Below are 12,000 nucleotides of genomic sequence, written 5' to 3' on the forward strand. Positions count from 1 at the left end.
GGTATCACGCCACCTCGATCCCCGCCTGCGCCAAGGCGACGACTAGGTCGTTTTCCAGGTAGGAGCTCACGGCGATCGCGTCCGAGAGACCCTTGCGTCGCCGCATCTTGAGCACAAAGTCGCGCGCGAGGCCGAGCGGCGGCGCGGGCTCGAGCGGGCGCAGGACAATCGACGTGTCGGTCGGGTCGCCCGGCACCACGCTCCAGTGGTCAAAGGACTGGAGGCAGAAGGCCTGGCCCTGCGTCAGGACGCGCAGGTCCGTCTCGAAGCCGTTCGCGTCCATCGCCGGGAGGTACGCCTTGACGGTCACGAGCGGCGTGCCGGCCTTGGGCACGTCCTGCACGACGTGGCCACGGCGGCGGGCGAGGAGCGTGTACACGGCGCTGACGCACTCGGCCGGCGCCTGCACCTCGGCCGCAAAGATGGGCTCCATCAGGCGCGGCGTCGCGAGGAGGAACGCGCCGTAGGCGGCGCGGCGGGCGGTGGGAATGATCTGGCCGCCGCCGCGCTGGATCGGCTCGGGCGCGACTTCTGCGTGGACGATGCGGAACTTGACGTTGCGGATCGGCTCGTCGCACAGCGGCCCCTCGCGCGTGGCCCACTGGAAGCCCTGCTTGATGTGCTCGCGGATCAGGTAGAGCTGCTTCTTGTCGACCTCGTCGGGAAGCGTGTCGTCCACGAGCACGTTGGGCCCGTCGTCCGCCGGCCCAAACGCCCAGATGGAGCGCGCGGCGAGCGCGTCCCAGCCGTAGCGCTCCTGGAACACCTTGGCGAGCTGGCGCGGCGGCAGGCGCACGTCGAGCGCGCCGCGCTCAATGTCCTCGGCGATGCCCTTTTCGAGCGGCTCGGCGATGAGCGTGAGCTTGTTCTTTTGGTTCGGCGTCACCGCGTAGCACTGCACGGCGGACGTCTCGACGACCGTCTCGCAGAACTTTACGACCGGGTCGCTGATCTTGACCTCGACTTCGGCGTAGAGCACGCGCAGGTCGTGCATGACGCAGTCGAGGTACAGCTCGCCGGTGCCGAGCAGCGTGTGCTCGCCACTCTCCTCGACCTTGGTCGTGACGAGCGGGTAGGTCTTGTTCACCTTCCGCAGCCCGTCGAGCATCTTGGGCAGCTCGGCGGGGTTCAGCGGCTCGACCGCGACCTTGAGCACGCTCTCAGTCATTTGCACGACCGGGCGCAGGGTATAGGTCTCGCTCGGCGCAAGCGACTGCGCTACGAGCGTCGCGCTCTTGATGATCGACGTGTCGATGCCGCCCAGGAGCACGAGGCTTCCCGCCGGCACGGCCTCGGCCGGGACGACGTACCGGCTCTCGGCGATCCATACGTCGGCGACCGTTTCGAGGGCCATGTCTTCTTCGTCGTCCTGCGAGTACCCCTCGCCGAGGACCTTGATCGTGTCGCCGCGCGCGATCGTGCCGCTCAATACACGGCCCAGTGCACGGAACTCGGTCGCATCGGTCGTGGGAAAGAGTTTGGCGACCTGCACGAGGAGCGGCCCGTCGCGCCCGCCCTTGGCCGCCTCGGTGGCGAGGTGTGCGTCCGGGGGCGCGGCGAGCGTCTGTGCGACTTTTTGGCGTGTGGCGTCCGCCGCGCTCGGGAGCGACGCAAGCATATCGACGAGTCCCGCCGGTGCCCCAAAGAACTGGTTCAGGACGAGGCGCAGCAGCGGGCGCACGTCCATCTCGAATGCACTGGGGCGCAGGTGGATCTGCAGGCGGTGCAGCGTCTTTTTGAGGGCGTTTGTGTCCGCCGAGAGGACCTGCGTGTAGAGCTTGTAGAGCGGCTCGAGGATAAAGTGCGTAAAGGAGCGCGGCGCGTCCGCGTGCGGCGCCTTTCTGCTAAAGCCGCGCGACGAGGCGTCAAAGTACATGTTGCCCCAGAGGCGCTGTGCGAACGCGTCGACGTCCACCGGCGCGTTTTGTGCGTACATCTTGGCAAAGGAGCGGAGGGTGAAGCAGTAGCCCATGTCGGTCGACGCAAACGCGACGTTGCCGCGCTCTGGCGAGAGGCGCAGCGCGGGGTTCGGGTCGTGCGCGGCAATCACGCTGTTCACCTCTTCGATCGTGTGGCGCACCTTGAAGTAGGCCTCTTGGGGCGGCAGACGCAGCTCGAGGATCAGGCGGTCCATCTTGTTTACGACGAGCGTCATCGGCATGCGCTCGCGCAAGCAGAACTTGATGATCGCCTCGGTATTCGCCATGACGCCCTCGACGACGTCGACGACCAGCACGGCGCCGTCGACGAGGCGCAGCGCCGCCGCGACCTCATCCACAAAGTTGGGGTGCCCCGGCGTGTCGACAACGTTGACGAGGTAGCTCTTGTCGCGCGTCGTGCGCATCACGAGCGACATCGGCGTGCACCGGATCGACATGCCGCGCTCGCGCTCGAGGACGTGCGTGTCGGTATACTTGAGCGGCTTGTCCACGTCGATCTCGAGCTGGTGCGTCTCGTAGACGAGCATGTCCACGAGGCTCGTCTTGCCGTGGTGCAGGTGGCCAACGACCGCGACGTTGCGCACCATCTCGGGAAAGTTGAGCATGTTCATCATAAACGCGCGGTCGAAGCGGACCTCGGGCAGGCCCTGCTCCTCGATCGCAAAGCTGCGCACCTTTTCCGGCTCGACGATCGGCTGCGTCAGCGGCTGTGTATCCTCTTCCTGGACGAGCGTCTCGACATCCTCGCCATACACCTCCGAGGCACTCGGATAGTACACCTTGTCCTCGTGCAGGACGACGGCCTGCGACGGCGCGTCGTCGACCTGCATCACCTGCAGGCCCGCGTCCTGCGCGGGAGGCGCAGGCGGCGCCTCCTCGAGCTCAGGCAGCTCCTCCACCTCCTCTTCCTCGACCTCGGAGCCAGAGTCAGAGAGGGGGCCGATATAGTTGCCGAACTCGTCGTAGTCGTCCATACGCGCTCCCTCCGCCGCCGCGACGGCGAAAGAAATCTGCACGTGACTTGTGCCCGTGCGCTGCCATGGCGGAGAGTGGGGTGAGCGTGGCGCGGGAGCGCGGCGCGCGCTGGCTCCGGTTTGGGACGCTGACGCTGGGCCTGGCGGGCTCGCAGATCATATGGAGCTTGGAGCTGGCGTAGGTATTTTTTTTTCTGACGAAGCTATGGGACGCCGTACCTGCTGGACATTGGCCTGTCGAAGCAGGCAACCGGCCTCGTGTGGATCGCCGGGCCGCTGTCGGGCCTTGTGACGCAGCCGGTGCTGGGCTCGCTGTCGGATTCGTCGACGTCGCGGTACCGCCGGCGCAAGTACATTGTCGGCTCGGCGCTGATGGTGGCAGTGGGGACGTGCACGATTGCGTTTAGCGAGCCGATTGCTGCCGTGCTCCTCGACTCGCTCGGCGTGGGCTACGGCGACTGGGACCCGGTGCGGAAAGAGCGCGTGGCGCTGGTTGTGCAGACGTTGAGCGTGCTCGGCTTCTGGGTGCTCGACTTTGCGGTGAACGGCCTGCAAGTCATTTCGCGCGCGCTGATCCTCGACAATGCGGGCAGCAGCGAGCAGAACGAGGCGAATGCGTGGCAGGCACGTATGCTGCATGCCGGCAACATTGTCGGCTACTGGTGCGGGTGGGCGAACCTCGCCGAGTGGCCTGCGCTCCGCTGGGTCGGCGGCGGCCAGTTCCGCAAGTTTGCCATGCTCTCGATCGCGGGTATGGCCGCGTGCGTCGCGGTGACGGTGCTCGGTACGCCCGAGACGGCGTACCGCCACACGACGCCGCCGCCGACGCGCGGCTGGCAGCGCGTATACGTGTCGCTGCAGCAGGTGTGGCACGTCGCCAAGCAGCTGCCGCTGTCGATCCGGCGCGTGTGCCAAGTCCAGCTTTTGGTACGTAACGGTGCTGACACAGGCGACGATGAGCTGGTTTCCGTTTCTCTTTTACAGCACGACCTACATTGTGGACGCCGCGCGGCGGCACCACGACGGGCGAGATGCGAGCGAAAAGATCGGCAGCTTTGGCATGCTCCTCTTTGCGCTCCTCTCGATGCTTGCCGGCTCGTTTCTGCCGGTCGTTACGGTCGCGGGGCACGCTTCGCCCCATGCGGATGGCGGCGCGGTCGCCCCCCTCCGCTCTGCCTGGCGCCAGGCGACGCTCCGCTCAATGTGGACGTTTGGGTGCCTGAGCCAGGCGCTGATCCTCTTTGCGACGTTCTTTGTGCACACCCAGGAGCAGGCACTGGGCTTGGTGATGCTGATGGGCGTGCCTTGGAGCATCTGGACGTGGGTCCCCTTTGCGCTCCTCGGCGAGTTTGTGCGCGAGGCCGAGGCCGAGCCGGCGCAGGACGCGGTCGAAGACCAGTGGTCCGCGCAGCAGATCATGGACCGCCACGAGCCGCGGCAGCGCACCTCGGTGCACGACCTCGAGAATCCGAGCCGCCGCACGAGCGCGCACGAAGGTGTGGCGCCGCAGCGCATCGTCTCGGGCTCGCACGTCTCGTCGGTCGTCTCGCGCGGGCGCGAGGTGCCTGCCGACGGCGCCGCGCCGCTCGAGGACAGTATCCGAGGCGGCACGATCCTCGGCATTCATAACCTCGCGATCGTCCTGCCGCAGTTTCTGGTGGCGCTCATTGCGTCGCTCATCTTTCGCGTGACGAGCCACGCCCCGAGCAAGCACCGCCGTGGCGACGACGGCGACGTCGCGTGGGTGCTGCGTTTTGGCGCGGTAATGGCGCTCTTTGCCGCGGCACTCACGCGGTACATCCCCCTCACGCAGTCCGAGCGTGCCGCACGCAACATTGCCGGCGTGCGCCTCCCCCTCGACGACGACGAGGAGCCCGAGGCGGCGCACGATACGCCGTAGCCCGATCTGTAGCCCGATCCCCGATCGTGTTGCGACGATGGCGAGCGCGCAGGCCGCGCCGACCGATTTGCGGCAGGAGGTCTCGCTGAAGAAGAAGCTTGTCGTCGTGGGAGATGGTGGCTGTGGCAAGACGTGTCTGTTGATCGTCTACTCGCAGAACCGCTTCCCCGAGGAATACGTGCCGACGGTGTTTGAGAACTATGTACCGATCGTCGAGTTCGACGGCCAGCTCGTCGAGTTTGCGCTGTGGGACACGGCGGGGCAGGAGGAGTACAACCGACTGCGCCCCCTGAGCTACCCCGAGACGGACGTGATCCTCGTGTGCTTTGCGGTGGACTATCCCGCGAGCCTCGTCAATGTCCAGGACAAATGGCTGCCCGAGATCCTGCACTTTTGCGAAGGCGTGCCGTTTCTCCTCGTCGGCCTCAAGACAGACCTGCGCGAGGACCAGAAAGCGCTCGCACTCCTCTCTGCACAGGGCATCAAGCCGACCACCGCCGAGCAGGGCGCCGCACTCGCACAGGACATTGGCGCGCGCCGCTACGTCGAGTGCTCCGCCCGGACCGGGCACAATGTCCAGGGCGTCTTTCAGGCCGCGCTGGAGGAGGCCTGCGAGCGCAAGCGCAAGCGCGGCTGGCGCCTGCGGAAGGGAAACGCACGCACAAAGTGTAGCGTACTGTAGCTGTATATCACCGTTAATACTATGCACGGGGGGGGTTGGTATCACATGCACAGCCCTAGAGGCACAATATATCCTGCTCGAGCAGCGCCGTCATGTCTGGCAGCTGCTTCGAGACGTCCCACATGGGCGCATCCGGCGGCGGCGCCGCACGCCGCGCGTGCTCGATCCGCTCGCCGAGGCGCACTCGCAGCTGCGCCCAGGCTTTTTCGTCGTCGTCGAGGCGCGCCATGTCTTTTGTCACGTCGTCGCGCGTCTTTTGCAGGAGCGCCCGGCGCTCAAGCAGCCACGCACGCAGCGCGTCCGTACTCGGCGGCGCAGAGAGCATGCGCGGCGCCATCGGAATCAGCGTAGGGGGGCTATACGCAGGGACCGCCGGCGCCGGACGCACCTTGGCCGGCCGTGGCCGCTTGGCGCGCGCGCCCTCGCTCGGCGAGCGCTTCACCGGCGCAGTACCGGGTGAGTCGGACGACGACGCGCTGCTGCCGAGCCACATGGACGACGCCGAGGTATCCGGCGTGCCAGGCAGCGAGAGCCCTGCGCCAGGCCACGCAAGGTGGCCCGCCGCCGAGGGCAGGGCGTGCAAATCTTTGGCTGTAGGCGGTGGGAAGGTATAGGCATCGCCAAATAGCACACCAATATCCTGCGCAAGCACGTCCCAGTCGTCATGGGTGTGCGACATGCGCAGCGTGGCAAATCCGTGGTCGGCCTCGGTCTCGGGGCCGAGGAGCATCGGCGTCACGTCCGAGGTGCACGCACTTTCGCCGTCGACCTGAGAAGAAGCGCTTGTTTGCAGCTCGGGCGTAGGACACGAACCGTCGGATCGCGACATGGATCGCGGCGCCCGCGCACTCGCCATTCCCCGCCACGCGCTCGCCGTCCGCAAGCTTCGCAACTTTTCGCTGCGTGAATCACGTGGGTGTGGAGTGACATCCACGTGATGGACGCGACGCGCCGAGACCAACATTCGCTCGACGCGGTGGCGATGCCGGGGCGGTTTCAGTTTGTGCCGGACGCGGAGTGGGGCATGGCGCCCGAGGGCGGCGGGGTGTCTTTGGCGCCGAGCTCGAGCGGGAGTGCGCCGCGTGCCTCGCCGCGGATAGCCCCCGAAAACAAGGAAAATACGCCGGTGCACACGCCGCAGTCGTCGAGCCCTGCGCGCAAGCGGCCGTGTGTCGCGCCACGCGCTACGCTCACGCCGAGTACGAATGCGCCGCGGCAAGGGGGGACGCCGATGAGCGCGCGGTGGGCGCAAAAATCGGACGACGAGCTGCGGGAAAAGCACCAAAAGCTCACCGAGCTGCGGCACACGTCGATGCTCCAGCGCGCGGCGCTCGCGTGCGGCGACGACCTCATCGACGATAGCCCCGAGTTTCTCAAGCTGCAGGAACGCAGCTGCACCGCGCGCATCCTCGAGATCGAGCAGGAGCTCCGCGCGCGGAACGCGTCTGTGCCGTGCGCGAGCGCGGATACCTCGTCCTCGCTTCCGTCCCCGAGTCCGACCGAGGCCGTGGCGCCGCGGCGGTCGCCGCGCAACGCGCGCGTCTCGAGCGTGGGCTCGGTCGTGTCGGTGCCGGGCGGCGCAAGCAAGGCAGTGTCCGTGGACGATTCCGACGAGTTTGTCGTGGTCGACGCACGCCCTGCGTCGCAGCGCGAGCGAGCGCCGCGCGTGTCCAGCACGCCGCCGCAGCATGCGCCCGCGCGGCCCAACCGCTGGGACGCGCAGGTGACGCATGCGCTGCACCGCCTCTTTAAGCTGTCGCAGTTCCGCACCGACCAGCTCGAGGCAATCAACGCGACGCTCGCCGGCAAGGACGTCTTTTGCCTGATGCCGACCGGCGGCGGAAAGAGTTTGTGCTACCAGCTGCCTGCAACCATCACGCAAGGGGCGACCGAGGGGCTGACGGTCGTCATTTCGCCGCTCATTGCGCTCATCCACAACCAGGTCAAGAACCTGCTGCGCCTCGAGATCCCGACGCTTGCCATCACGGGTGACATGTCGGAGGAGGACCGCCGCTTTGCGAGTGCCGAGCTGTACAAGCGCGACCTGCACGTCCGTCTCTTGTACGTGACGCCCGAATTTGTGTGCAACTCGCGCCTGGCGGCGAATGTGCTGTCGCACCTGTACAACGTCCGGCGCCTCGCGCGGTTCGTGATTGACGAAGCGCACTGCGTCGACCAGTGGGGCCACGACTTCCGGCCTGACTATGTGCGTCTCGAGATGCTGCGGCAGAATTATCCGGACGTGCCAATCATGGCGCTGACGGCGACCGCGCGTATCGACACTGTCGAGGATATCCAGCGGCGGCTCGGCATGCGCAACGCGCTCGTGCTGCGGCAGTCGTTCAACCGCCCGAACCTCTCGTACAGTGTCGTGCCGAAGCGGCGGGGCGGCGCGACGCTCGAGAGCATTGCGGCCTTTATCCAGCAGCACCACGCGAACGAGTGCGGGATCATCTACTGCCTCAGCCGCCGCGACTGCGAAAACCTGGCGAGCGACCTGGAGTCCAAGTACGGCATCCACGCGCGCCACTTTCACGCGGGGCTCGATACCCAAGACAAGCTGCGCATTCAAGATACCTGGGAGGCAGGCCAGTTCAAGGTCATTGTCGCGACGATCGCCTTTGGCATGGGCATCGACAAGGCCGACGTGCGCTTTGTCATCCACCACTCGATCCCCAAGAGCCTGGAGGGCTACTACCAAGAGACCGGCCGCGCGGGCCGCGACGGGAAAAAGTCCGAGTGCGTGCTGTACTGGACGATGGACGACGCGCGGAAGCTCGAGGGGATGATCAACGACTCGGAGGACGCGTCGCCGCAGCAGAAGCAGCACCAGCTGCGCAACCTGCGCCAGGTCACATCGTTCTGCCAGGCGCTCACCGAGTGCCGCCGCACCAACATCCTCAAGTACTTTGGCGAGACCTTTGAGGCGGCCGACTGCCACGCGTCGTGCGACAACTGCCGGCGCGCGCCGGTGCACACGGTGGACATCACGACGCCGGCCAAGGACTTTGTCAACATGGTCAAGCTCATTGGCGGCGGCAGCCAGCGCACGCACCTGACCAAGGCGTACTACACTGCTGTCTTTAAAGGGAGCATGAAGAAGGACATCAAGGACAAAGGGCACCACCGCAACCTCTACCACGGCCGCGGCTCCAAGTTTTCCGACGAGGAGCTGAAGCGCATCGTCGACCATCTGCTCAACCAAAAGTACCTGGAGGAGTACGCAAAGAAGGCCGCCTACCAGCGCTTCCCCAGCCACTATCTGCAGCCGGGCCCGCAGGCAGGCAAGCTGCTCGCGGGCCACGCGCAGGTGCAGCTCGAGATGGCGAGCGCGCCTGCGCCCGCCGCAGCGGTGCGCCGCGAGACCTATACGACGCCCGAGCCCGACGAGTTCGATCTCGCCACCGTCTCCCTGAGCCCCACCGAGCTGCGCATGCTAGACGCTGCTGCGGGCGCGCCGAAGCAGCGTGGCCCAAGCGCGCCACGTGGCGCGCCGCGCACGGCCGTTGCGGCGCGGCGCCCGGCGATTGCGCCGATGCCCATGGGCCACTTTGCGCGTGGTGTGTAATTCTACGCTACTTATTAGGCAATGTAGGTCGAAGCCGAGACGTTGCCGCCGCGGCCGGTCCAGTTGATGTGAATGTCCTCGCCCTTCTTCAAGTGGTCGTTCTCCTTGCCCGGCATCACACGGAAGGTGTGGGCGCCAAAGTAGTCGCGCTGGGCCTGGAGCAGGTTCGCCGAGCCGGTCGCGAGGCGGTAGCCGTCGAAGAACGCGAGCGCGGACGAGAAGGCAGGCGTGGGGACACCCCACAGGACGCCCTGCGCAATGATGCGGCGCCAGCCGTCCTCGGCCTTCTGGATGGCGTTGGCAAAGAAGTCGTCAAAGAGCAGGTTCTCCAGCGTCGGGTTCTTGCGGAAGGCGTTGGTGATGTCCTTGAGGAAGACGGAGCGGATGATGCAGCCGCCGCGCCACATCAGAGCGATCGAGGGGTTGTTCAGCGTCCAGTTGTACTCCTTGGCAGCCTCGCGCATGAGCATAAAGCCCTGGGCGTACGAGACGATCTTGGAAGCGTACAGCGCCTGCTCGAGGTCGTCGATGAACTGCTTCTTGTCGCCATCGAACGGCTTGATCTTGGGGCCGCTGAGGACCTTGGAGGCACGCTCACGCTCCTCCTTGAGCGCCGACAGGCAGCGGGCAAAGACCGCCTCGCCGATCAGCGTCACGGGCTGGCCGAGGTCCAGCGCGTTGATCGCGGTCCACTTGCCGGTGCCCTTCTGGCCCGCGCTGTCGAGGATCTTGGGCACCATCGGCTGGCCGTCGGTGTCGTTGTACGCGAGCACATCGCGCGTGATCTCGATCAGGAACGAGTCGAGCACGCCCTTGTTCCACTGGCCAAAGATCTCCGAGATCTCCTTCTCCTCAAGGCCGAGACCGAGCTTGAGGATCGAGTAGGCCTCGGCAATGAGCTGCATGTCGCCGTACTCGATACCGTTGTGGACCATCTTGACGTAGTGGCCCGCACCGCCATCGCCGACCCAGTCGCAGCACGGCTCGCCGTCGCTCTGTGCGGCGGTCTTCTGGAAGATCTCCTTGATCTCGGGCCAGGCGGCAGCGCTGCCACCGGGCATCAGCGAGGGGCCGTGGCGCGCACCCTCCTCGCCACCGGACACACCGGAGCCGACAAAGAGCAGGCCCTTCTCCTCGAGCTCCTTCGTGCGGCGGTTCGAGTCGGGGAAGTGCGAGTTGCCACCATCGATGATGATGTCACCCTTCTCAAGCAGGGGGATGAGCTGGTCGATGAACGAGTCGACCGCGGGGCCGGCCTTGACCAGGAGGATGATCTTGCGGGGGCGCTTGAGCAGCGACACAAACTCCTGGAGCGAGTGCGCACCGACCACCTTGGTGCCCTTGGCCTCGTTCTCAAGGAAGTTGTCCACCTTGGAGGTCGTACGGTTGTACGCAGCGACCGTGAAGCCCTTGTCTACATCAGCCAGTGCACGTACCGTTCATGTTGAGAATCAGGTTCTGGCCCATGACAGCCAGGCCTGCGTTAGCACTCCCTCTACACGAAACATACCGATCAGGCCGATATCAGCACTGTATTAGCAAAGTCCTCTCTCCAAGAATACATACACAGCTTGCGTCGTCATCTTCTACGTCTCCGTGGGGGAAGGCAGGACCCCGCGCCGCTTCCCGGCGGGTGGCCCTGATCTACCACGTGATATGACTAAAGATGCATGGATCCTTCCGCGCTACGGTTTGGCGCCGCCAGCGCCGCCGCCGGCGCCACCCATAAACTGCTGAGCCATTTGCCGGAGCTGGGGGTTGCTCATCATCGCGTTCAGGTCGGGCATCTGGCCACCGGACCCGCCAAACTGCTCGGCCATGTTGCGCAGCATCGGGTTGTTCATGAGCTGCTCCAGGCCGCCGTTCGACATCATCTGCTGCGCCATCTGCGCCAGCATGGGGTTGTTGAGCAGCGAGCCGAGGTCGGGCATGCCGCCCGCGCCGCCGCCGGCACCACCAAGGTTGGGCATCTCGGGCGCATCGCCGCCGGGGGACGCCGTCACTGCGCCGTCGCGCGAGCCGTCCGCGAGCTTCGCCTTGCACGCGTCGAGACCCGACTTCATGAGCTTGTTCGCAGGGTCGACTTCGTAGCCCTTCTCGTAGGCCGCAAGCGCCTCATCGTACTTGCCCGAGGCAAAGAGCGCGTGGCCGAGGCGCGAGTACGCCTTGCCAAACTTGGGGTCGATCTCCGCGGCCTTCTTCGCGTCGGCGATCGCCTCGTCGTGCTGACCCGTCTGCGAGTAGGCCGCCGCACGGTTCGAGTAAAAGACGGGCGAGTTGCCGTTCAGCTCAATCGCCTTGGTGTACGCGTTGAGCGCCGCGCCGTAGTCCTTGGCGGTCATGAACTTGTTGCCGTCGTTCTTGAGCTTCTCGGCCTCGGCAAGGTCCGCATCCGAAACGTCCTTCTTCTCCTCAGCAGCGGGCTTCTCGGCGGAAGGCGCCACCTTCTTCTGCGCCTTGAGGAACACGTCAAAGATGGCCCGCAGCCCGGGCGAGCCCTTGGCGTACGTGCTGCGGTCGCCCGCACTCGCGGTGTCCACGCCGAACGCCTCGTTAATCAGCGCCGACGCCTGCTTCAGCTTCGTAGCGTCCACATCCGCAACATCCTTGCTCTGCAGCCAGTCAGAGATGGCAAACGCCAGCGACTTTGATCCTTCGTCCACTGCCATCTTGGTGGGAGCCAACGTGGAGGGCAACGTGGCGCGCACGTGATACGCACGCCCATGACCTGATTGTGCACAGCCGCTTGGCACGCTAGGAACAGGCGCTCAATGCTCCGTCGTAGTCACTTTGGTAGAGAGCAATGTAGCGCGTAGAGAACAAGCGGTATGGATCCCATGGTTTTTCTTTTGGCGCTCTGCGCCAAAATAATATGGTGTAATGCGCGGCGGCTGAGTGGACACCTTGCTGGCTGCAAGCATGCATGAATAATGCTC

At 65.7% G+C, this 12,000-nt stretch overlaps 5 protein-coding genes across 5 annotated transcripts; 2 read left to right on the forward strand and 3 right to left on the reverse strand.

The window, feature by feature from the left end:
• Positions 1-4: 4 nt before the first annotated feature.
• On the reverse strand, positions 5-2,914 carry MJAP1_000834 (uncharacterized protein; the record flags this gene model as incomplete). Its single annotated transcript, XM_060264801.1, has 1 exon — positions 5-2,914. The coding sequence occupies one exon, from the start codon at positions 2,912-2,914 to the stop codon at positions 5-7; it is 2,910 nt and encodes a 969-aa protein (XP_060120784.1).
• A 65-nt stretch (positions 2,915-2,979) lies between these two features.
• Positions 2,980-4,814, forward strand: MJAP1_000835 (uncharacterized protein; the record flags this gene model as incomplete). The annotated part of the gene is made up of 3 exons (XM_060264802.1): positions 2,980-3,092; positions 3,118-3,841; positions 3,864-4,814. The coding sequence occupies 3 exons, from the start codon at positions 2,980-2,982 to the stop codon at positions 4,812-4,814; spliced, it is 1,788 nt and encodes a 595-aa protein (XP_060120785.1).
• Positions 4,815-4,851: 37 nt separating this feature from the next.
• On the forward strand, positions 4,852-5,496 carry rho4 (the record flags this gene model as incomplete). Its single annotated transcript, XM_060264803.1, has 1 exon — positions 4,852-5,496. The coding sequence occupies one exon, from the start codon at positions 4,852-4,854 to the stop codon at positions 5,494-5,496; it is 645 nt and encodes a 214-aa protein (XP_060120786.1).
• Positions 5,497-5,551: 55 nt separating this feature from the next.
• On the reverse strand, positions 5,552-6,325 carry MJAP1_000837 (uncharacterized protein; the record flags this gene model as incomplete). Its single annotated transcript, XM_060264804.1, has 1 exon — positions 5,552-6,325. The coding sequence occupies one exon, from the start codon at positions 6,323-6,325 to the stop codon at positions 5,552-5,554; it is 774 nt and encodes a 257-aa protein (XP_060120787.1).
• A 2,753-nt stretch (positions 6,326-9,078) lies between these two features.
• On the reverse strand, positions 9,079-11,733 carry MJAP1_000838 (uncharacterized protein; the record flags this gene model as incomplete). The annotated part of the gene is made up of 4 exons (XM_060264805.1): positions 9,079-10,478; positions 10,501-10,542; positions 10,575-10,594; positions 10,754-11,733. 4 exons carry the CDS (start codon positions 11,731-11,733, stop codon positions 9,079-9,081), a joined length of 2,442 nt encoding a protein of 813 aa, XP_060120788.1.
• Between the last annotated feature and the right edge of the window lie 267 nt (positions 11,734-12,000).

This window comes from Malassezia japonica, chromosome 1 (genome assembly GCF_029542785.1).
Source record: "Malassezia japonica chromosome 1, complete sequence".
NCBI lineage: Eukaryota > Fungi > Basidiomycota > Malasseziomycetes > Malasseziales > Malasseziaceae > Malassezia > Malassezia japonica.